This window comes from Schistocerca cancellata, chromosome 1 (assembly GCF_023864275.1).
Source record: "Schistocerca cancellata isolate TAMUIC-IGC-003103 chromosome 1, iqSchCanc2.1, whole genome shotgun sequence".
Classification (NCBI taxonomy): domain Eukaryota; kingdom Metazoa; phylum Arthropoda; class Insecta; order Orthoptera; family Acrididae; genus Schistocerca; species Schistocerca cancellata.
The window spans coordinates 1,287,238,860-1,287,265,224 of NC_064626.1; the positions used below are offsets into that span (position 1 = coordinate 1,287,238,860).

At 40.8% G+C, this 26,365-nt stretch overlaps 1 protein-coding gene across 1 annotated transcript in view; it reads right to left on the reverse strand.

Annotated features, from left to right (window-relative positions):
- The window catches only part of LOC126095157 (lysosomal alpha-mannosidase-like), a 229,223-nt gene extending 207,086 nt beyond the window's left edge, over positions 1-22,137 (reverse strand). Inside the window, exons 1-3 of the mRNA XM_049909883.1 lie at positions 22,011-22,137; positions 10,107-10,209; positions 7,585-7,666 (exon numbers count right to left, since the gene is read on the reverse strand). Coding sequence (XP_049765840.1) covers positions 7,585-7,666; positions 10,107-10,209; positions 22,011-22,118 — 293 coding nt within the window. The 5' untranslated portion in view covers positions 22,119-22,137. The remainder of the gene's footprint in view (positions 1-7,584; positions 7,667-10,106; positions 10,210-22,010) is intronic.
- Positions 22,138-26,365: the final 4,228 nt, after the last annotated feature.

Genomic DNA, 26,365 nt, shown 5'->3' on the forward strand with positions numbered 1-26,365 from the left:
TTCATCAGAAGAATCTTAAGGAAATTATCTCGCCCACAAAAGAAATGGCTTATAAGGCACTTTTTCACCTGATTCTTGAGTTCATATATTTGGCATCCCTATCAGGTAGGACTGATAGAGGACATAGAGAAGATCCAATGAAGAGTAGTGTGTTTCATCACGGAATCATTAGCTGGTGAGAGAACATTACAGAGACGCTAAACAAACTCCACTGGCAGACATTACAAGAGACACATTGTGCATTACAGAGAGAGTTACTATTGAAATTTCAGGACAGTACTTTTCAGGAGTCAGACAACATATTACTCCCCCCCCCCCCCCCCCCCCCCCCCCCCCCCACCTACATACATGTCGCGTATTGACCATGAGGAGAAAATTCAAGAAATTACAGCCAGTACAGAGGCCTACTAACAATTGTTCATCCTACACAAAATTTGTGTGTGTAACAGGGTTGGAAGGATCAGATAGTGGTATCGAAAGTACCCTCCACCACACACCATTATATGGCCTGCAGAGTGTTATATAGATGCAGATAACAGTATCAACAGACCATCAATATCAATACATTCATAATTTCCATTTTGTACTGCTTCACATTAATTCCTTTGTGTTCCTCCTCGATTGTGACAATGTCAATGCAGAATCGCACCTCTGGGTTTGGATAAATTCCTCTTGTCTGCTCCTACCTCTCAATGCAGGGTCTTGGCAGCAAGTGAAATAATGAACAGATATAAGTGGATGTATGAATAAATTTTGCTTTCCTAATAAATTTTCATAACACTTTTAATGTACAGTTGAAATACACATTTTTAACACTGCTGGTATGATGGATCCAAGCACATGTCCGCACACAACCACTTAAAACAACAAAAGTGTAAGGATACAGGAATTAATAAATTGAAGAGCATCTTCGTATTTTGTTTCATACAGATGTATCATAACATTATCCTTGTCACAAAACAACTCGTTAACTTATCTTTATCGGTCTTTATAACCCATTCAGTTCACATGTAGCTTACATATAAGAAAAGAACAAAATAATAATACGATTCGACACATTATCTTTCCAGTCTCCCATCACCTCCCAAAGTCCCATTGTCCAGCCACAGAGGAGCTTTCACTCAGAACTCATTACCACCCAGGACTGGAGCAGCCGAATTACATTCTCCACCAGGGTTTCGACTACCCCTCGTCGTGCCCTGAAATGAGAAATGTCCTGCCCACTACCCTTCTCATCCCTCTCGCAATTGTATTCCACTGTCCACTGAGCCTAAGCAATATACTCATTCATCCCTACACAATCCCTGTTCCCAGCTTCTTACCTCATGGCTCATACCCCTGTAATAGACCTAGATGCAAGGCCTTTCCATACATCCTCCTACCACCACCTACTTCAGTCCAGTCACTAGCATCACCTATACCATCAGAGGCAGGGCTACCTGTGATACCAGTCATGTGATCTACAAGCTAAGCTGCAAGCATTGTGCTGCATTCTATGTTGTCATGACAACCAACAAGTTGTCTGTCTGCATGAATGGCCACTGATGACTGTGGCCAGGAAACAAGTGCAACACCCTGTTGCTGAGCATGCTTTCATCTTGTATTCCCATAACACTCTTGGCTTCAACCTTGGTCAGTCATTGTCCTCACTCATCCAGCCCCTTCCCGCCCTTACTCCACCATCACATCCAAGTCTGTTACTTCTCTCTCTCCTTTCCCTCTAATCCTCCCCCCCCCCCTCCCCACCACCCAATCTCTCCCCAGCTATCTGTCTAAACTCCCGACTGACACACAGTTGCCCCACCCTCTCTCCATCTCATCCCTGTGCACCCGCCAGCAGCATTGTACTGTCCTCTACCCCTACCCTTCTATCCCTCCCCCTCTCTGCCCCAGTCTCCTTCTCACCCCCACTCAGCTGCTACTCCCATCATGCACTGGTGCTGCTGCTCGCAGTGTGGCTTCACCTGTCTGCAGTCATATGTGTGTGAGAATTGTGTTTGCATGTGTGTGTGTGTTTGTGGCAGTCTTCTTGTTGTGCCTATCTGCGACTCACCATCTCCTCTATATGGTGAGTAGCAACTTTCCTTTTCATAATATTGTTACAGTCCATCCTGGATTTTCCATTGTTTGATTTATATGGCCTATTTCTGTGTCATTCCCATTTCTGTTACACCATTCCCGCCACAAGGGACCCCAGCTCCATCCTTCTGCACCAGTTCAGAAAAGTATCCCTTTCCTTCACTAAAACCCAGTCGCACATCCTATTTCTTAAATGCTACCTAAACCATAGACTCTACCCAAATGGACCAACCATAAAAATTCCTTACTCTGGATAGCATCACTTCTTTCACAATGACCTTCACCATTTCAGATTCTGCCAGATTCTGGCCCTCACAAACCTGGTACAGTAAAAACACATTTCCATGGCACAGGCATACCAGATCCTTCTCTGCTACCTCCATAAGGTACTACAACTGTGCAATCCCTGCTTCAATCACATCTCTGAAATTGAATCCATTACTCTCCAGCATCCAGAGGAGCATTCAAGACACAATGTCCATAACTTATCCAACCTGCTGGTGTCTTACTTCTGCCTCAGGGTCCGCCCCTGGTAGCTGAGTTTTTAGATTAGATTTACTTTCATTCCAATTGATCCGTAGTGAGGAGGTCCTCCAGGATGTGGAACATGTCAGAAAAACAACAATACATGACAAATATTTACAACTAAAACAAATAAGCTAATGTACCATTCCACAGGTCCCAAGTGGAATGATCGTCATATTTTAATGAACACTAAGAGTCATTTTACAAATACTAATGCACTGAATATAAAAGAAAAAAGTTTTTTATTTATTTATAAGGTAATAAACATGTAATACAACTACTGAAATACTTATTTACAATGAACACATTACTGCACTGAAATGGTGCAGAAGTTAGATTATACTTACACACAACCACACACACACACAGACACACAAATTTTCAGTGAACACATTACTGCACTGAAATTGTGCAGAAGTTATGTTGTACTTATATACAAATCAGTTGGTTTTACTAAGAAATTCATTAATGGAGTAGAAGGAGTTGGCCACCAATAAATCCTTTAGGCTTCTCTTAAACTGAATTTCATTGGTTGTTAAGCTTTTTATGGCTCATGGCAAGTTATTGAAAATGTGTGTTCCTGAATAATGCACACCTTTTTGTACAAGACTAAGTGACTTTAAATCCTTGTGAAGATTATTCTTATTTCTAGTATTGATTCCATGAATTGAGCTGTTGGTTTGAAAAAGTGATATATTTTTAATGACAAATTTCATTAAGGAATAAATATATTGGGAAGCTGTAGTTAGTATCCCTAGTTCCCTAAACAGGCTTCTGCAGGATGTTCTTGAGTTCACACCACATATAATTCTTACTGCACGTTTTTGTGCCCGGAAAACTTTAGCTTGGCTTGATGAATTACCCCAAAAAATAATCCCATATGACATTATGGAATGAAAGTAAGCATAGTATGCCAGCTTTTTCATTTTTATATCCCCTATGTCATGATAATGACAGAGCAGCAGCAAGCACTCTTTTTGGCAACAAAGTTTAAAGCAGTCAGCTATTCATGCAAAATATTATAGTGGATTTACTAGCTTTGACATGTCAGTCATTTTTGCAGCCCACACAACTGTTGTTGACCTGTAGCACCATCAAAATATATTGACCAAGCAATTGCTCCACATGTGTGGCTGTTACCATTAGGCTGGTCTACTGGTAGCAGCTGCATACAGATGGTTAACCTAAACATAATTTGACACAACTTTAGACCAAAAATAATTCAGTGGGATACTGAAGATACCCAATAAGTCAAAACTGATTTAGCCACTGAAATGTTTAATGTAAAAAAGTAAATGTAGCATACTTTACTGTAGCAGCTACAGACAAATGAGGTTGACGATACTCAAATCCTGTTTGAAAAAGTGAGTTAAGCATGGTGCTATTAGTGAATAAAGACAAACTGAAAAATGTATGCTTTTCATACTTAATATTTGACAATCGCTTCTGCAAAGGTAAACATTCATGTTGGTATTGGAATTTACATTGAGCACATTCAGTCCTCAGATAAGATTTCCAAAGAAAAGAGTTTTCAAAATAACAGGAAGTGAAATACTATATTTAAAATTTAGCTGTTCTCTGTTTGTACTGGATACAAATTAAAAACATTAGCATGTTACTGCTGTTGTTCTTGTTGTTGTTGTGGTCTTCAGTCCTGAGACTGGTTTGATGCAGCTCTCCATGCTAATCTATCCTGTGCAAGCTTCTTCATCTCCCAGTACCTACTGCAGCATACATCCTTCTGAATCTGCTTAGTTTATTCATCTCTTGGTCTCCCTCTACAATTTTTACCCTCCACGCTGCCCTCCAGTAATAAATTGGTGATCCCTTGATGCCTCAGAACATGTCCTACCAACCAATCCCTTCTTTTAGTCAAGTTGTGCCACAAACTCCTCTTCTCCCCCATTCTAATCAATACCTCCTCATTAGTGATGTGATCTACCCAACTAATCTTCAGCATTCTTCTGTAGCACCACATTTCAAAAACTTCTATTCTCTTCTTGTCCAAACTAGTTATCGTCCACGTTTCACTTCCATACATGGCTACACTCCATACAAATACTTTCAGAAACGACTTCCTGACACTTAAATCTATACTCGATGTTAACAGATTTCACTTCTTCAGAAACGCTTCCCTTGCCATTGCAGGTCTACATTTTATATCCTCTCTACTTCGACCATCATCAGTTATTTTGCTCCCCAGATAGCAAAACTCCTTTACTACTTTAAGTGTCTCATTTCCTAATCTAATTCCCTCAGCATCACCCGACTTAATTCGACTACATTCCATTATCCTCATTTTGCTTTTGTTGATGTTCATCTTATACACTCCTCTCAGGACACTGTCCATTCCATTCAACTGCTCTTCCAAGTCCTTTGCTGTCTCTGACAGAATTACAATATCATCGGCGAACCTCAAAGTTTTATTTTTTCTCCATGGATTTTAATACCTACTCTGAACTTTTCTTTCATTTCCTTTATTGGTTGCTCAATATACAGATTAGATAACATCAGGGATAGGCTACAACCCTGTCTCACTCCCCTCCCAACCACTGCTTCCCTTTCATACCCCTCGACTCTTATAACTGCCATCTGGTTTCTGTACAAATCGTAAATAGCCTTTCGCTCCCTGTATTTTACCCCTGCCACCTTCAGAATTTGAAAGAGAGTATTCCAGTCAACATTGTCAAAAGCTTTCTCTAAGTCTACAAATGCTAGAAATGTAGGTTTGCCTTTCCTTAATCTTTCTTCTGAAATACATCATAGGCTCAGTATTGCCTCACGTGTTCCAACATTTCTACGTAATCCAAACTGATCTTCCCCGAGGTCGGCTTCTACCAGTTATTCCATTTGTCTGTAAAGAATTTGCGTTAGTATTTTGCAGCTGTGACTTATTAAACTGATAGTTCGGTAATTTTGACATCTGTCAACACCTGCTTTCTTTGGGATTGGAATTATTATATTCTTCTTGAAGTCTGAGGGAATTTTGCCTGTCTCATACAGCTTGCTCACCAGATGGTAGAGTTTTGTCAAGGCTGTCAGTAGTTCTAATGGAATGTTGTCTACTCCCGGGGCCTTGTTTCGTCTCAGGTCTTTCAGTGCTCTGTCAAACTCTTCACGCAGTATCATATCTCACATTTCATCTTCATCTACATCCTCTTCCATTTCCATAATAGTGTCCTCAAGAACATCGCCCCTCTATAGACCCTCTATATACACCTTTCTGCTTTCCCTTCTTTGCTTAGAACTGGGTTTCCAGCTGAGCTCTTGATATTCATACAAGTGGTTCTGTTTTCTCCAAAGGTCTCTTTAATTTTCCTGTAGGCAGTATCTATCATATCCCTCTATAGATAAGCCTCTACATCCTTACATTTGTCCTCTAGCCATCCCTGCTTAGCCATTTTGCACTTCCTGTCGATCTCATTTTTGAGACGTTTGTATTCCTTTTTGTATGCTTCATGTACTGCATTTTTGTATTTTCTCCTTTTGTCAATTAAATTCAGTATCTCTTCTGTTAACCAAGGATTTCTACTAGGCCTCATCTTTTTACCTACTTGATCCTCTGCTGCCTTCATTATCTCATCCCTCAAAGCCACCCATTCTTCTTCTACTGTATTTCTTTCCACCATTCCTGTCAATTGTTCCCTTATGCTCTCCCTGAAACTCTGTACAACCTCTGGTTCTTTCAGTTTATCCAGGTCCCATCTCCTTAAATTCCCACCTTTTTGCAGTTTCTTCAGTTTAAATCTACAGTTCATAAGCAATAGATTGTGGTCAGAGTCCACATCTGCCCCCGGAAATGTCTTACAATTTAAAAGCTGGTTCCTAAATCTCAGTCTTACCATTATATAATCTATCTGAAACCTTCTAGTATCTCCAGGGTTCTTCCATGTATACAACCTTCTTTCATGATTCTTGAACCAAGTGTTAGCTATGATTAAGTTATGCTCTGCGCAAAATTCTACCAGGTGGCTTCCCCTTTCATTCCTTAACCTTAATCCATATTCTCCTACTATGTTTCCTTCTCTTCCTTTTCCTACTGTTGAATTCCAGTCACCCATGACTATTAAATTTTCGTCTCCCTTCACTACCTGAATAATTTCTTTTATCTCATCATACATTTCATCAATTTCTTCATCATCTGCAGAGATAGTTGGCACATAAACTTGTACTACTGTAGTAAGCATGGGCTTCATGTCTATCTTGGCCACAATAATGCATTCACTATGCTGTTTGTAGTAGCTTACCTGCACTCATATTTTTTTATTCATTATTAAACCTACATCTGCATTACCCCTATTTGATTTTGTATTAATAACCCTGTATTCACCTGACCAAAAGTCTTGTCCCTCCTGCCACCGAACCTCTCTAATTCCCACTATATCTAACTTTAACCTATCCATTTCCCTCTTTAAATTTTCTAACCGACATGCCCAATTGAGGGATCTGACATTCCATGCTCTGATCAGCAGAACGCCAGTTTTATTTCCCCTAATAACAACATCCTCTTGAGTAGTCCCCGCCTTGGAGATCCGAATTGGGGACTACTTTACCCAAGAGGATACCATCATCATTTAATCATACAGTAAAGCTGCATGCCCTCAGGAAAAATTATGGCTGTAGTTTCCCCTTGCTGTCAGCCGTTCGTAGTACCACAACAGCAAGGCCATTTTTGTTAGTGTTACAAGGCCAGATCAGTCAATCATCCAGACTGTTTCCCCTGCAAATACTGAAAAGGCTGCTGCCCCTCTTCAGGAACCAAACGTTTGTCTGGCCTCTCAGCAGATATGCCTCCAATGTGGTTGCACCTACGGTACGGCTATCTGTATTGTTGAGGCACACAAGCCTCCCCACCAACGGCAAGGTCCATGGTTCATGGGGGGAGGCATCTTATTAAGTAATTTTAATGTTGTATGTGAATACATGCATGAATTTTGTTGTAATTATCACAAGTTTGTTTCAGTGTATGTTATGACTCACCTTCTATCTGGATTTTCTTGAAGCTCTCTTAACACAGTATCTATAATGTACTGCACACCAGCTCTTTGCACAGACTGTTTACCTGAAAAATTATAGAATTCAATAAGCAAAATTCTTTACCTGTATATCTGAATCTAATATTAATGGTCATTAATGAAACAAAATACACCACAGTTACTTTTTAGCTTTTCTGACAACATGAAATATTCTTGTGAAGAGAAAAAAATCATTTGTTTGACACTGAACTTTTTTGCATTGTTTCACAGTCACAAGAAACTATTCATTTCCAGAATACAGCAGAGTGTTTGTTTCTTTCAAATTTTCTGGCTGATTAAAGGTGTGTGCCTTAATTTTTGTTCAGGATCAGGACTCCAATGTAGGACTTTCGACTTTTTCAGGCAAGTGCACTATTGACTGAGCTATCCAATCACGACTCATGGCCCATTTTCACAGTGTCACTTCCACTAGTAAGTACCTCATCTTCTTCTTCCAAATTTCACAGAAGTTCTGTACCTTGTGAAAGAAATGAAATTGCAAAGACATGGCAAGCTAAGGAATTGTTTCTAGAACGAGTTTTCACTCTGCAATGGAGTGTGTACTGATTTGAATCTTTCTAGCAGATACAAACTGTGCACTAGACTGGGACTAGTTGATGTGGGGCTGTGATGATTGGTTGTGAGTAGTGCTTGGATAGCTTAATTGCTAGAATACTTACCCATCAAAGGTAAAGGTCCTAGGTTTGAGTCCCTGTCTAGCACGCAGTATTAATCCAGCAGGAAGTTTCTACTGTTCATTTACTAGCTTGATAGTACTCAACAAACTGTTATTTTAATGCATTTAAAATCTGTGCTTGAATGAATAGAGATTTAAATAATTCTTAATTTGGTTGCAGGCACACAAGAATGTTACATTATTTCCTAGCAAGGTTAACTACACTCCTGGAAATTGAAATAAGAACACCGTGAATTCATTGTCCCAGGAAGGGGAAACTTTATTGACACTTTCCTGGGGTCAGATACATCACATGATCACACCGACAGAACCACAGGCACATAGACACAGGCAACAGAGTATGCACAATGTCGGCACTAGTACAGTGTATATCCACCTTTCGCAGCAATGCAGGCTGCTATTCTCCCATGGAGACGATCGTAGAGATGCTGGATGTAGTCCTGTGGAATGGCTTGCCATGCCATTTCCACCTGGCGCCTCAGTTGGACCAGCGTTCATGCTGGACGTGCAGACCGCGTGAGACGACGCTTCATCCAGTCCCAAACATGCTCAATGGGGGACAGATCCGGAGATCTTGCTGGCCAGGGTAGTTGACTTACACCTTCTAGAGCACGTTGGGTGGCACAGGATACATGCGGACGTGCATTGTCCTGTTGGAACAGCAAGTTCCCTTGCCAGTCTAGGAATGGTAGAACGATGGGTTTGATGATGGTTTGGATGTACCGTGCACTATTCAGTGTCCCCTCGACGATCACCAGTGGTGTACGGCCAGTGTAGGAGATCACTCCCCACACCATGATGCCGGGTGTTGGCCCTGTGTGGCTCGGTCGTATGCAGTCCTGATTGTAGCGCTCACCTGCACGGCGCCAAACACGCATACGACCATCATTGGCACCAAGGCAGAAGCGACTCTCATCGCTGAAGACGACACGTCTCCATTCGTCCCTCCATTCACGCCTGTCGCGACACCACTGGAGGTGGGCTGCACGATGTTGGGGCGTGAGCGGAAGACGGCCTAACGGTGTGCGGGACCGTAGCCCAGCTTCATGGAGACGGTTGCGAATGGTCCTCGCCGATACCCCAGGAGCAACAGTGTCCCTAATTTGCTGGGAAGTGGCGGTGCGGTCCCCTATGGCACTGCGTAGGATCCTACGGTCTTGGCGTGCATCCGTGCGTCGCTGCGGTCCGGTCCCAGGTCGACGGGCACGTGCACCTTCCACCGACCACTGGCGACAACATCGATGTACTGTGGAGACCTCATGCCCCACGTGTTGAGCAATTCGGCGGTACGTCCACCCGGCCTCCCGCATGCCCACTATACGCCCTCGCTCAAAGTCCATCAACTGCACATACGGTTCACGTCCACACTGTCGCGGCATGCTACCAGTGTTAAAGACTGCGATGGGGCTCCGTATGCCATGGCAAACTGGCTGACACTGACGGCGACGGTGCACAAATGCTGCGCAGCTAGCGCCATTCGACGGCCAACACCGCGGTTCCTGGTGTGTCCGCTGTGCCGTGCGTGTGATCATTGCTTGTACAGCCCTCTCGCAGTGTCCGGAGCAAGTATGGTGTGTCTGACACACCGGTGTCAATGTGTTCTTTTTTCCATTTCCAGGAGTGTATTTTCTATATTTGTTTCCTTACTGTTATTTTTCCATATAATTTGGAATAGTTTTTAAACCTATTCTTATACAAATTCAGCATTCATTGATGTCAGTTACAATTATGTAAAAACTCTTTTCCAGTATTCAACTACAATAAAATTTCATACTTTTAACATTACTTACTTCCATAATAATACTGATCCACTGTTTTCAGCCAACCAACATCATCATGTGAATGTGGTATCATGTGCACATTTATCATGCCAGGAATGGTCTTATGGCATGCCTAAAACATCAAACAAATATTTTTTATTGCCTTGGTAGTGTGTATATTATTAATAACAGTCTTACAATGTGTATCAGAATTAAGTAACTGAGGAAAACAGAACCATATGCTGAGAATAGACAGGCATCAGCCTTCACTCCAGCAGCACCAGGAGAGTACATTGTTTGTTTGTTTATTATATTATGAGCTTCTAGCTAGAACTGAGTTACTTATTTAGTCTGCCATGTATGCTTTTGCTTATTATACATTTGTGTAGTGTAGGTTTCCACCATCTTTCTCATGGATAGGGACTGTGAATGCCGTTTTTGGGTGTGAGCTGAATTGGTGATCTTTTGCTAAGAGCTCCAGATGGTACTGCTTTGGTGAAAGAGCATGAGCCTGTTGCCAGTGTGACTCACTGTGAGGGCAAGAAATAGGGGTTTAAGAGATGCAAGCACACCTCATCTGTCTCCCAACACTCAGGGGTATAAGGGATGTCCACCACATCCCATTTGCCCCCAACTGGTCCACTACTTTGGTCATTCTGGTTACAGCCCACATTGAGATAGACACCTCACTTGTGATCAAGTGACAGGTTGTTGCAGGCAATGAAAAATATTCTGGGATACAAATCAAAAGACCTTCACAGTTTGTCTGACAAACAGGTTAAGGTGCTGTCTGTGGCTGATAAAGATCATGAGCCAGGTGCAGTCTCTTTCCCAGTTTCAGGGGAAGCATCTCAGTCTGTGAAATCCGGGCATTCATGGAGGGTGGGATTATTGATAGATGGGAGCTCCAATGTAATACACATGATGAAGCCCCTTCTTTATAACATACCCACTTTGTAAAAGTATATGCACCTCAGAGATGGACTTGCAAGAGCAGTTGAACCAAATGGACAGTGTCTTGAAAGGAGGGTATAAGATGAACATCAACAAAAGCAAAACGAGGATAATGGAATGTAGTCGAATTAAGTCGGGTGATGCTGAGGGAATTAGATTAGGAAATGAGACACTTAAAGTAGTAAAGGAGTTTTGCTATTTGGGGAGCAAAATAACTGATGATGGTCGAAGTAGAGAGGATATAAAATGTAGACTGGCAATGGCAAGGAAACCGTTTATGAAGAAGAGAAATTTGTTAACATCGAGTATTGATTTAAGTGCCAGGAAGTCATTTCTGAAAGTATTTGTATGGAGTGTAGCCATGTATGGAAGTGAAACATGGATGATAAATAGTTTGGACAAGAAGAGAATAGAAGCTTTCTAAATGTGGTGTTACAGAAGAATGCTGAAGATTAGATGGCTGTATCACATAACTAATGAGGAGGCATTGAATAGAATGGGGGAGAAGAGGATTTTGTGGCACAACTTGACTGAAATAAGGGATCGGTTGGTAGGACATGTTCTGAGGCGTCAAGGGATCACCAATTTAGTACTGGAGGGCAGCATGGTGGGTAAAAATCATAGAGGGAGACTAAGAAATGAATACGATAAACAGATTCAGAAGGATGTAGGCTGCAGTAGGTATTGGGAGATGAAGAAGCTTGCACAGGATAGAGTAGCATGGAGAGCTGCATCAAACCACTCTCAGGACTGAAGACCACAACAACAACAACATCCTTAATCTCTGCTTTTTGAGCCTTCTAGAGCCATGAAGAGCTCTACTCCATCACTGTTACATGGAGCTAACCAGCCCTCCAAGGCACAGCCTGAAGTCTTCTACCTATTTGAAAGCCATCACTCAGTATCAACAGTTTTTATATCATGCACTATCATTATTTAAATCTGAGTGAAAAGTATTCTAAATGCTTCCTGATTATTTAAATTCTGTAACGCATTACTGAAACATACAAACATCAGAAAAAGTTTTGCATCATCCCAGTTCGCAGAACTCCTGAAGACAGACTTTGACTGCGCATACTGTATCACAGACACAGTCCCTTTGACTGTTCAGAGATGTCACTAAACCCACCCAAAGGTGTAAACAACCATGCATCAGCAGCACCTACTAGATGGAGGGGGTGAGACAGCCGATTGGTTCCAGTTATTCCACCAGGAAGGAGGTACACAGCTTGCATTGTCTGTAGTTCAACCATGCCCAGACGGTCAATACCTCGGTTCGATCATGTCTGCATTATTACTTTGTGCCAGGAAGGGCTCTCAACAAGGCATCTTGGAGTAAACCAAAGCGATGTTGTTTGGACATAGAGGAGATACAGAGAGACAGGAAATGTCGATGACATGCCTCGCTCAGGCTGCCCAAGGGCTACTACTGCAGTGGATGACCACTACCTATGGACTATGTGTTGGAGGAACCCTGACAGCAATGCCACCATGTTGAATAATGCTTTTTGTGCAGCCACAGGACATTGTGTTACAACTCAAACTGTCTGCATTAGGCTGCATGATGTGAATCTTCACTCCCGACGTCCAAGCAAGGTTCTTCTTGCAACCATGACACCATGGAGCATAGTACAGATGGGCCCAACAACATGTCAAATGGACCCCTCAGGATTGGGATCACGTTCTCTTCATCAATGAGTGTTGCATGTGCCTTCAACCATACAATCATTGAAGATGTGTTTGGAGGCAACCCGGTCAGGCTGAACGCCTTAGACACACTGTCCAGTGAGTGCAAGAAGGTGAACGTTCCCTGCTGTTTTGGTGTGGCATTATGTGGGGGCAATTTATGCTGCTGGTGGTCATGGAAAGCACCATAATGGCTGTACAATATACGAATGCCATCCTCCGACTGATAGTGCAACCCTATCGCTAGCATATTGGCGAGGCATTCATCTTCATGGAAGACAGGTAATGCCCTTATCGTGCACATGTTGTGAATCACTTCCTTCAGGATAACGACATTGCTTGACTAGTGTGGCCAGCATGTTTTCCAGATATGAACCCTATCAAAAATGCCTGGGATAGATTGAAAAGAGCTGTTTATGAACAACATGACCCACCAGCCCCTCTGAGGGATCTATGCCGAATCGCTGTTGGGGAGTGGGACAATATGGAGCAACAGTGCCTTGATGAACTTGTGGATAGTATGCCATGACGAATACAGGCATGCATCAATGCATCAGCACATGCTACTGGGTATCAGAGGTACTGGTGTGTACAGCAATCTGGATCACCACCTCTGAAGGTCTTGCTGTATGATGGTACAACATGCAATGTGTGGTTTTCATGAGTAATAAAAAGGGTGGAAATGATGTTTATGTTGATCTCTATTCCAATTTTCCGTACATGTTCCGAAACTCTTGGGACTGAGGTGATGCAAAACTTTTTTTTATGTGTGTATTTTTTACTTCATTTTTGGAGATGGCTCTGTCTCGAGGCCCTGAACAACAAGCCAGATTTATCCTGGATCTATTGCTTTAGTTAAATGGAACCTATTATTCCCATTGATAATCTAATCAACCAGCTATATTTCTAAAACTTTTTGTCAATGATAATTAAAGGCTTAGACAATAGTTCTACTGTATTATGAGTGAAACAATGTTGGGCTGCAATTTGTATGTAATGTTATACTAAGAAGACAATGAATATTTTAGGTCTCTGCCTCCTGTACAATATGATCAGATGATCTGTAAAATGCATGTTATCAGAGAAATACAAATACTATACAATACAGTAGACTGTTCTTTGTGTTATAATATATCATCAAAAAGATTTACAGACTTGAGCTGCAGCAGAAATCCATTTCATCATGAATATTTCATTTTTTAATTAATCATACAATGTAGTTTGTTGACTTTTCATGGAATCTTTTCTCCATATTGTGCTCTTCTGCAACAAAAAAATTTGTTTTAGGCGCCCTGTTGTGGAACCCCAAAATATTATTCCGTATGTGGCAAGAGATTGAAAATAGCCAAAATATGCCATTCTGGCACCCTCTGAGGTACAAACATTTGTAATAATTCTGAGGGCAAAAAAGGCTGAATTAAGTTTCTGTGCAAGTTTCATTACATGGCCATTAAAATTTAAGTTTTCATCCACATGAATCCCCAGCAATTTTGTGGATGTCACTCCGTCTAAGGCTTTGTCACCCCACACCAGATCGAGATTTACATTTTGACTTCTTTTCCCAAACTGCGTATAATTTGTTTTATTTACATTCAATGTCAACCTGTTTGCATTGAACCAAGAGTGGTTGTAATTTAGTATTTTATCAGCAGTTGTTGGTAGCAATTGCTTAGGTGCACTTATCATCACACTAGTATCATCTGCAAATATTATTGCTTTGGCTGCATCATGTGAGGTGTGAAAATCATTTATATAGACAAGAAACAATATGGGCCCTAGGTTGCTGCCTTGTGGTACTCCTATTTCTGCATTTTTTGCCTCTGATAATGAATTTATTTTGTGGTTGGAGTAACTTGATGTCAGTCCTACAACCTGTGTTCTGTTTTTTAGGTGTGATTCAAACCATTTTTTTCCTATCCTATGTTTACCCAACGCTTCCAATTTTTCTAAAAGAATGTCCTGGTTCACAGTGTCAAAAGCTTTGGAGAGGTCTAAATTTACTCCTACTACACTATAATCTTTTTCTAATCTATATTTTTGATTATTTGTTCAGTGTAGTACATTACTGCTGTCTTGGTATTTTTACATGCTTAGAAGCCATGCTGATTTCTGTTTAGTAAATTATGGTCATTTAGATATATGTTGATTTGGTGCTTCATCAATTTTTCTAATATTTTTGAAAATGCTGGGAGGAGAGAAATTGGGCGATAGTTTTTTACCTTATACTTGTCGCCGTTTTTAAATAATGGCTTCACTTTTGAAATTTTCAGCCTTTCTGGAAAAGCTCCTTCACTGAATGATAAATTGGCTATGTGTGCAAAGGGCTTTGCAATTTGTGGTGCTGTCCTTGTTATGATTGACACAGGCACTTCATCTATGCCAGTAGACATTTTGGGTTTCAAGCTTTGTATCACTTTCAACACTTCACTCTCATTTGTTGGCTCTACCCTCATCCTACAAGCTGTTTTTAGATATTCAGGTTTTTCTTCATTTGTGAATTTTAAGCTTAATGAAGTTGTTGCATTTATGAAATAATTGTTAATATAATTTGGCAAATCTTGTTTATTAATATTGACATTTTTAAAATTTTTGAGGCTAATGTCCTGCTCTTCACAACTCTTTCCTGTTTCAGTCTTCACAATACCCCATATGGCTTTTGATTTTTTTTCAGACTGTCTTATAAAACTATCATTACTCATGAATTTTGCTTTAGTAATTACTTTTCTATATACCCTCTTGTAATTTCTGACATATTCTATGAATTGTGGGTCTGTGGATGTTTTCATTTTAGAAATTAGTCTCTTTAGAGTTCCACAGGAAGTTTTGATGCCAGATGTGATCCAAGAACTTGGCTTTGTATTGCCATGTGACCTGATTTTTGACAGATTTTTTGGAAAACACATTTCAAAATATCCATGAAAATGGAAGAAAATGTGTTATATGCATCATTTGTATTTGTTAGGGATAGTACTTCTGCCCAAGCCTCATTGGTTTGTATATTTATGAATTCTACACAGTTTTCTGTAGAAAAATTTCTTTAATACATGAAGTGTGTTTTTTTCTCTGTCAGTGGCCTTGAAGGAATTTTGAGGATAAGAGCATTGTGGTCTGATAATCCCAAATCAGTATTTGTTACTTCAACTTCTGTGCATCCTACATTTGAAAATATATTATCAATAATACTGACTATATTATTTGAATATAATAGAGGGAAACATTCCACGTGGGAAAAATATATTTAAAAAGAAAGATGATGAGACTTACCAAACAAAAGCGCTGGCAGGTCGATAGACACACAAACAAACACAAACATACACACAAAATTCTAGCTTTCGCAACCAACGGTTGCCTCGTCAGGAAAGAGGGAAGGAGAAGGAAAGACAAAAGGATATGGGTTTTAAGGGAGAGGGTAAGTAGTCATTCCAATCCCGGGAGCGGAAAGACTTACCTTAGGGGGAAAAAAGGACAGGTATACACTCGCGCACACACACATATCCATCCGCATATACACAGACACAAGCAGACATTTGTAAAGGCAAAGAGTTAGCCCAAACTCTTTGCCTTTACAAATGTCTGCTTGTGTCTGTGTGTATGGGGATGGATATGTGTGTGTGCGCGAGTGTATACCTGTCCTTTTTTCCCCCTAAGGTAAGTCTTTCCGCTCCCGGGATTGGAATGACTCCTTACCCTCTCCCTTAAAACCCATATCATTTTGTCTTTCCTTCTCCTTCACTCTTTCCTGATGAGGCAACCGTTGGTTGCGAAAGCTAGAATTTTGTGTGTATGTTTGTATTTGTTTGTGTGTCTATCGACCTGCCAGCACTTTTGTTTGGTAAGTCTCATCATCTTTCTTTTTGACTATATTATTTGTTATTTATTTATTTATTCCATGTGATCTGATGGTACACAGAGTGTTGCAGATGTTGGAAAATGTCATTTAACATTGTTAACATGTATTAATGTAAGCCTATAGTATTCTAATGTATTATATTGCACAATGTTTTCAATTTAGCAAAAACAGCAAGATTACTGATCTAAGTATTCATTTACAGAGTAAAAACAGTGACACAACAAATATGACTTCACGGCTTTGCTAAATTTTATGTTGTCTTCGATGGACTTAATACTAGTGGGAAGATTGTTGAACAGTTGGAGGCCCATGTGGAAAACTCCCTTTTTACACAGTTGAGTGTTTGTACGTATAACATGCAGGTTTGCGTTTTTCCTGGTGTTGTGTTCATGTATTTCATTATTTTTTACAACTCTGGGGTCAGTTGGCACTATATGTTTTCTGAAGAATTTTAGAGTCTCAAGAATGTAGAGGCACGGCAGTGTAAGGATTTCTAACTTTCTGAAGATGGGTTTGCAGGAGTCTCTGGGTTTGCTCCCATTAATAATCCTCAATGCTCTCTTCTGGATTCTGAATGTGCTCAGAGCAATTGGAGCATTTCCCCTGAATATTACACCATATTTTAGGTGGGCTTGTATATAAGCGTAGTATGCACTGGTTAATGTTTTCAGGCTAGCACATGTTTTCAGTACACTCAATGCATAACAGCCAGTACAAATCCTCGCATTTACCTTTCCTGTATGTGTATTCCATTTCAGGTTATCTTGAACCCACAGACCTAGGAATTTGATAACAGTGTTGGTATCTATTGACTGGTTATTTATAGTGACAGATGGCTGAGAGGAATTTGCATTTTGTGTTGTGTGGAAGTTCATGGAAGCTGTCTTTTTGGTGTTGATAGTTAATCTGTTGATTTTTGCCCAGTTGCTGAGTTGATCAGTAGCCACGTTCACAGCTTTTTGCACCGCCTCTGTATTCTCCCCTTTGAGGAGTACAGTTGTGTCATCAGCAAAAATTATTGTTTTGTGTGCATCAACATTCAGGCTCAAGTCATTAATGTACAGGAGGAAAAGTAGAGGTCCCAATACTGAGCCCTGTGGAGCACCTTGCTTTACAGTTTTATTACTTGATAGTATTTCGGTTATTGAGTTGCTTTGTCTATTAGTATATTTCATGCTGACTCTCTGCATCCGATTGGTTAGGAATGTAGCAATCCAGTTGTTTGCAATTCCTCTGATACCGTAGTGTTCTAATTTTTCCAGTAATATTTTGTGATCAACAGTGTCAAAAGCCTTTGACTGATCCAGAAATATGCCTGTTATGGGTTGTTTTCTATCTAACAGTTCTAAAAGCGTATTTATGCAGTCATATACTGCAGTTTCTGTAGATTTGTTCCTTCTGAACCCATGTTGAGCTAAACTTAGTAAATCTTTTTTTTTCAATTAAGTCCATCTTTTTTTGGACATTATTTTTTCAAAAACTTTAGAAAAGCAGGATGAGATCAAGATAGGCCTGTAGTTATTCATATCTTTATTATCACCTTTTTTGAAGACAGGAATTACTTTAGAAAGTTTCAGAGCTTCAGGGAAGATACCTGCCTGGAAAGAACAGTCACAGAGGTGAGTTAATGGTTCAGCAATTGTGTGTTTACAATTTTTGATTACAGCTGCTGGGATACCATCAATTCTAGCTGAATATGAATTTTTTAACTCTCTGAGTGCTTTTGCAATATCATTTTCAGTGACTTTGGTAATGAAAATTGACTCTGCGCATGTGTGATATTTTTGGTTTGCTGGTTGGTAATTTGTGTTAGGATTATTTTGGACCAGTTTTTCAGCTATGCTTGTAAAGAAATTGTTGAATGAGTTCACCACTACTTCGGGATTAGATATAGATTCATTGTGGAGTTTGATTTCTATGTTCGTATGTGAAGCTTTCATTTCCCCTCTTTCCCTTTTTATGATATTCCACATTGCTTTTACTTTGTTGCTGGATTTGTCAATGTACTCATCATTCTGCATCCTTTTTGCTTGTCTTATCACTCTTCTTAGGATACATGTGTAGTTTTTATAGTATTCTGTTAGTTGGGGGGAGTCACTACTTTGTTTACATAACATGTGGAGTATTCTTTTCTGTTTGCAAGAGATTTTTATAGCTGGTGTAATCCAACTCTTGTTTCTATTATTATTTATTCTTACTGGTTTTTGTGGAAAGGCCTCTTCAAAGTGGTGGATCATTTTGTCAAGAAATATGTTGAATTTTGTGTTGACATCACTGACTGTGTACATCTCTGTCCACTTTTCTTTACTAAGGAGGGCATTTAGCTTGTGTGTGTGTGTGTGTGTGTGTGTGTGTGTGTGTGTGTGTGTGTGTGTGTATGGAAGCAGGTTGAAAATACATAACAGATTTAGGAACTGGTCTTTTAGCCTACTTTCACTCATAAGATTAACATTGAAGTCACCACACACAACTACAGTGGCTCTATCGGTGAACAGAGTGTTAAACAATATTTCTAATTGTTTAAAGAATATGTCTGCATCACCAGTAGGTGGTCTGTATATTGCTATGACTATGACTTTTCCCTGTATTTCATTCAACTGCACAGCTGCTGCTTCAAAATGATTTTCCACACTCAATGATTCAGCTTCACACCTTCTTTTATAGCTGATACTTGGTTTGGTAAATGTACATACACCTCCAGTTTTGGTATTTTTTCTACAATACTGGCTTGCCAACTTAAACGGATGAATATTAATGCTACTTAGTTCAATACTTCTGCACCAATGCTCCACAATGCACATGCAGTCAATATTTGCACTGTTCACAGCTACCTCAAGTTGTGTGTGCGTGTGTGTGTGTGTGCTTGGGTGTGTGTGCGTGTGTATTGTCTAATCTGATGAAGGCCTGTCTTACTAAAAGCTTTATTTGCAGTCTTTTTGTTGTGCCTGCCTGTGACATAGCATCTGCTTCTCCTCTGTATGAAGAGCAGCAACTATCCTTTTCTAATACTGTCATAGTGTCTTTTATTCGTATGTCTAAATCAAAAACTGATACTGTGGAACTCCTGTTGTGATGAAGCAAGTTGGGATATTTTTACTTCCCCTCTTGTTTTGGCATCTGCTTCCTTAAATTATTCCTCATCAAACAAACTTTCTATAAAATTAATGACTACTTAGAGTTATAAGATATAAGAGTGGGGGAAACTCCCTTAAAGATAAAGTGTGATGCTGTTACTTGTAGTTTAACTGAAACTGTGGTGATAAAATGCAAATTTATCTATGTCATTTTGAGAAAATGTGAACTCTATGTATCCCACACTCTTGAGCATTCACTTAAACCTCTTCTTGATGAATGCAGTTAAAATTTGTATTCAATCCAAACCATGACCATGAAGCAAATTTACCTGTTTATATATGTCAGTAGCATAAATATATGCACTATCACTTATTCTACTATTTTAAACAGTCACTTAAACTGTTTTTGGCATAAGGCAGGCTTTAATACTGCATGCAAGTAATTGTTCTTGGTAAATAAACAAATGTCTGTGCAATGTGATGTATAAATGTTCATGTACTGCTGTATTGTATCAATTGACTTGTCCTATATTACTTGTATACTGGTTGTATAATATGTAATCAACAGGACCAAATAAATAAAATTCATTTTTTCAATTTTAACTGATTACCATTAACATACATGAGTAAATTTGCATTTTCATAGGAGCCTGTCAGCTACATCATTTACAGCAGACAGTACTGAACTTTCACGCCCTATTTTTTTCAGCCAGTATGTTGACACCAAGGACAACAAACAGAAATAAAAGAAGGCAAACCATCACTCTGTGATACAAACATTGAAAAATTAGTTAAAAATTGTTCACTGAATCACAACACACAGGAAACCAAAATAGAAACGGAAATAATAAAGAAAACAAAATAAGTAATAAGATAGCAAGCAGTAAAGATTTAATTATAGCAGAATTATTGGAATGTTCAGAACCAAAGATTACAAGTGATCCTTGCTAGCTATTTGAGAACATCTGGAAACCAGAAAATAACACAGAAGAAACAGCATTAATCACCCACATTATATAACAAGAAATACAAACAAAATGTTGACAACTACATGTAGTGTCACTTCTGTCAGTGGCAAACAAAATATTATCAAGAATTCTCCTGAATTCACTTGAAGTAGCTTTAGACAAAGAACTGGGGGAGTATCATGGTGGTTTCCAAAATGAAATATTCTGCACAGAACACACTTTTAACTTAAAAACAATAATTCAAGACACAATTTTGACCAGTAAACTTATAACAATATCATTTATCGATTTCAAGAGAGCATTTAACTTGGTAGATAGGGAAACAATAGGTAAAACTATTTGACCATTTGATGTTAAAGCAAAATAAGCAAACATTATTTGTGAAATTGACAAATATGATATGGTATATAAAGTTATATTAATGGGAGAAATATCTTAGCCATTTGCACTACAACTGATCTTACACAATGATAAAACTTATCACATTCACTCTTGAAATGTAAGAATCTAGAACATGTAACTAAAAATTGAAAAACTTACCAATAATTCTGCGAAAGAAATCAAATGGAATTAAGGTAAACTGCCTGGCTTTTGCAGACAATTTTTCAAGATTTTTAGAAAAGCCAACAGAAGCAGTTAATCAAATAAATCTTCTGAAAAAATTTCAGGAAAAATGGAGAAAGAGAGAAGGAACATACAGCACTAAATTCACGGTTGAATTCACGGTTGATCTATGAATTAATAATGTGCCAAGTGGATATGTTTTGACAAAAGCTAACTACAACAACAAATGTGTATATAGGAAAGCAAACCAAACACTATACCACAGCACAAGAACCACAATGTTAATAGTGTATAAACACTCAGCAAAGATATATAAGCTGAGCAGAACAGATACACTTGGAGGACATATTTTACAAAAATAACGGGGTGCAACATGAACTATAGATGGTTGGAAAATGAGAAGTAATGAGGAAATTTCCAAAAATATAAAAATAAAAGAAGTAATGACAATGTGAAGATTAACTTTCTTTGGACAGCACTACTCAAAAAATGAGAACAGGCTAATGAAAAAAAATACTGCTGTTTATCTGGAAAAAAAAAGAAATTGACAGCAACATAGATTAGAAAAATAAGAAAAGAACTGGAAAGAAACAACCAAAGAGACTGTAAATACCAGAAAGAAGCTTTGAAAATAAAATACTAAATTTAGAACTCTTTCAAGGCAGAAGAAATAAGAAATGAGGAGCAATGTAGGCAGAAGAGAGGGGCAGACAACATGAGGAGAACAGGAAGGAGTAATGGAAAACTAAGAAGAGAAACTGACATTGTTACAGGATCCTAGTTAGCCAATATGAAGATTTTTTAAACAGATTATTCACAACAGCACAAAAATACCTACTTTATATCCACATGTAACTTCCTTAAGTGATTCTTCCAATGGAAATGCCTGGTAAAGTGATGGTAGAGTTAAAATCACTACCAAAAGAATATTTCTGTAAGATTTCATGCTGTACTGTGGACTGCAGTGAAACTAGAACAAACATGAAATTTTTCTTCTTTGTTTTCATGATGAAACAAGATAAAAACAAGTGGCTTGCTGATAAAAATTCTGGACAAGTGCACAATAAATAACTGCCAGTTAAGTTGCTATCAGATACACTTTTTAAGAGACAGTGATTAATAGCCGTGATAAGAAAGATAACAGAATTTTGAGAGGTACAGTTTCTTTCACGTTCATAGCTTCCTGAATGACTAATATTTTCAATCTATCTGTTATAATTTAGAGTATTCAATATCTGTTACTTACATTCATGTTGCAAAAGATCCTATTTTTCTTTACTAAGGAGATGCAATAGTCATGGTCTAATTTTCTTTGATTGTATTGTAGATTCTTTGTTTTATTTGAGTTATTGTGAATAACGAACACACAGGATGCTTAAACAATCTATAGTTGAACCATTTTCCACCAGTCACAGTTTTTAGAAACATCTGTGTTTCTGATAATTGTGGTAGTATTCTATCAGTTTATCACACATTCCTGCAATCCTTTTCTGGTTCTCTAAGGTCATTCCAAGATGTATACTACACCTGTCTAAATTTGACCTAGCAAATGGTCAACAAATATAATGACCTGTTCTTGGGCCAACAATTAATTATGAATTAGTAAGATCAAAGACTGGGAAACAGAAACAGGAAAACATGGATTCATTCATTCATTCATAATGTTCCATAGCTCCTGTGAAGAAGCAAATACTTCAGGGATATAGAACAAGTTAAGGTGTACATTAACATGAGACAAAGAACTCATAGATACTTACTCTGTATAATGTATTAACAATAAACTATTGTGGTGCCGATGAGATCGATACCAGTATCGAACTGAGCATCACCTTTGAACCTAGCAAAACATTATCTTTGTGTAGTTCTGCCATCCAGTTCTCTGTAAGCCTTACTTGTGTGAAGAGGTGAATAAATGAACTCCTGATTATAAGGTGTTGTTTGGTGTATCTCACCTGAGCATCCACCTCACTGGTGACCCCGTGTTGTAACGTCTACAGTTTTCGCCATTTTACTGTGTCGACATACATCGTGTTGCAGGCGATGTACACCCACGAGGACTGCAACACGATGCCTCTCACTCTTCGATTACACAAATTTCGTCAGACGTTTTTGTGCCTGCAACAATAAGTGAGGTTAGGAGTGTGCATGACTCCGGCTATCAGACGCCTTTGTTCCCGCCACATGTGCCCTCCGTCATTGACGGTGCAGTTACCTCTTCCGGATCTCTGTGCAGTGCGGGATCAATGCCGATTTCTGCAAATGCTTCGTCGGATAACCTACCACCGCCGGGACAGCAGTTTGCCATGCCGCAATCCGTGCAGTACCATGCAGATACCTGCCACGTGGCCGGAACTGCTTTGTTCATAGGTCAACCTCCTCAGCATCTGACCAAGCCCGCACCTGCCTCGGTTCAGCATCAGCACATGCCTTCCTGCTTCAATACCTCGGCCTGCAACAGGAACAATGGCTTGTTATCTGTGCCTCACCTCCATCTCCGTCCTACTGCTACACCTCAGTGTTTTGTGCCACGACATTCACCTTATCTCCACACCGTTTTGAGTGGAGTGACTACGAACAGTGAACTTTCTTACATTCCGTCCAACATTCGACATCATTTTCCACACTGTGCTACTGGCCAGCTGGCACCAGTCGACCTTCCGCTACCATTCTTGGCACATACCAGTGCCTCATCTGCATCAGTCTTCCGTGACACGTCAATCCGAACACAACCTCAACGTGTTAGCTTCCGCAACCGCAATCGACACATTACAGTGTCTCACCCGCGTCGGCCTTCCGTGTCGCAACAGAACGCACTCAACCACAACGTGTCACCTTCACGCTGCCACCTGACCAGTCGTCGTCGCCATATACCCTGGAGACACACTCTCCTGGAATACTGCAGCAACAGCAGCTCGTTTCAGGCAGTGCCCCGACGAATTCAACTCAACCTGTTCTTCCGAACATTCTACAACGCTTCCCCAAGCTGCCGCCGTTCAATCCCGACAGGGCAACAACCTGGTTCAAAATTGTGGACGAAGTGTTCAACCATTACAAACTCGATGACTCAGCCAGGTTTCTGTGCCTCATCACCCACCTGCACGACCAGGAGGACTCGATTGCTGACCTGGTCGATGGCCAGGACTCATCTACCTAGTACACTCTAGCCAAAGAGACAGTTTTACGTCGGCTTGCACGCTCAACTGTGGCAGCAATACGGCAAGTGTTCCACGTTGAGCAACTATGTAATAACAAACCTTTCCACCTCTGGAGACAGCTAAGCCCCCTGGTCAGCGCCCATCCACTCTCTGACACAGCTCTCCTCGCCATCTGGTCAGATAGACTATCTCCTCACATCCGCTTTGCTCTGGCTCAGAGGCCTCCCGAACCTGTCGAGCGAACAGTGACAATTGCTGACAAGCTACACGATGCATCACTGCTCTATTTCGCCAGACACTGCCTACCTGACAAGTCTCAGGTTCAGGCTCATCGTCCTGCGGACGGACGCTGCCGGGGTCACACTGTGCTGACCATTCCGCTCGCTCCGGAAAGCAGTAAATAAGCTACTGCGATGTCACTGGCTCTGCCCACGGTCACGCCCCTTCCTGAAACCCAACCTTGGCCACTACCTCTGGCAACAAACTTTCCACAGGAAATGCACCACCCATACTGTTACGTCCACATACAGTTCGGTGAGGCAGCACGGAACTGCAGACTACCCTGCTACTTCCCAAACACCAATCGCAGATAGGTTCGGGTGCCGCCTCCTGCGCACAACATGACAGGCACCCCCCAGTGCTACATTCTGTCTGGGAATGACTGGACGATTGTGGACGACTTTACTTTTCCTAGTGGACACAGGCGCCGATGTTTCACTGTTGCACACGTCCTTAGCATCGTCGAACATCTGCCCTCATCATACTTCACTGCAAGCCATGAATTCAACTAAACTACAATGCTCGGGTTCAACTGCACATGTTGTCTCACTCTCCACAAACTGCAAACGCGAGTGGATTTTTTTAGTGTGCGAAATTGCCGAACCTATACTAGGCATTGACTTCTTGGGACACCACAAACTTTCACCGGACCTAGTGCGAAACACCGTGTTTCATCACCCGTCCAAGACTCACTTCCCCTGTGCTCTGTTGAGCAACCCCCCCCCCCCCCCCCCCCCTCCTGACTGACAACACACACAGTGCGCTCGCACCAGGCCATTCGCCCGCGACCGTGCTGCCACAGGCCGCGCCCTCGGATAATGGACTCACTAACGACTCACGAGCTCTACTGGGCTCACTCGACCACAGTGTCACTGCTTTGGGTTGGCGGCCATCTTGTCGCGTTGACTCCTCGGACACTTTGCCGCCTCGGCTCCCGTCGGATCCACCGAGTTGCTCCGAACACCACGACCACTCCTCGCCCTCCCCGCCCACCACACATTGTAAACAAACCGCCTCCCATGCCACCGGCAATATTTCTGTCGTCACCAACGGCACGGTTCACAAGCTTCACCTAACACCAGGTCCACTGATCTCCTGTAAACCACGTCGACTTTGTCGTTCCGAGTGCCTCTCTGACCTTAAAAAGCAGATTTCTGAACTACTAAGCTCCGGCATCACTGAACCCTCTGCCACTAGCTGGTCTACGCACATTCATATGACACCCAAGAAAGACGGGTCCTGGCGCATGTGCAGAGACTACTGTCGACTAAATGCACGAACAATTGTGGACACCTACCCCATACCCAACATTACCGACTTTACCAGTTCCCTCGCAGGTGTGACCACATACTCTGTCATTGACTGCAAACGGGCCTACCACCAGATCCCCATGACACCTGAAGACATCGAGAAGACAGCCCCTCACAACCCCGATTGGGTCATTTCAGTTTCAATTCATGCTCTTCAGTCTGAAAAACGCAACCCGGACCTGGCAACGCTTCATCAATGAAGTGCTATTCGACCTAAATTCTGCTTTGCATATCTTGATGACATTCTTGTGTTCAGCTCCTCCGTCAAGGACAACATTCGACATGTGCAAACTGTTATGAACACTCTCGTGGCAGCAGGCATTGAGAGCAACCAGGACAAATTGCAGCTACATCAACCTGCTGTCACTTTTCTTCGTTTTTGGGTCTCTGCCGACGGCATTTCACCACCCCCTGAGAAAGTACAAACAATACTAAACCTACCCAGACCT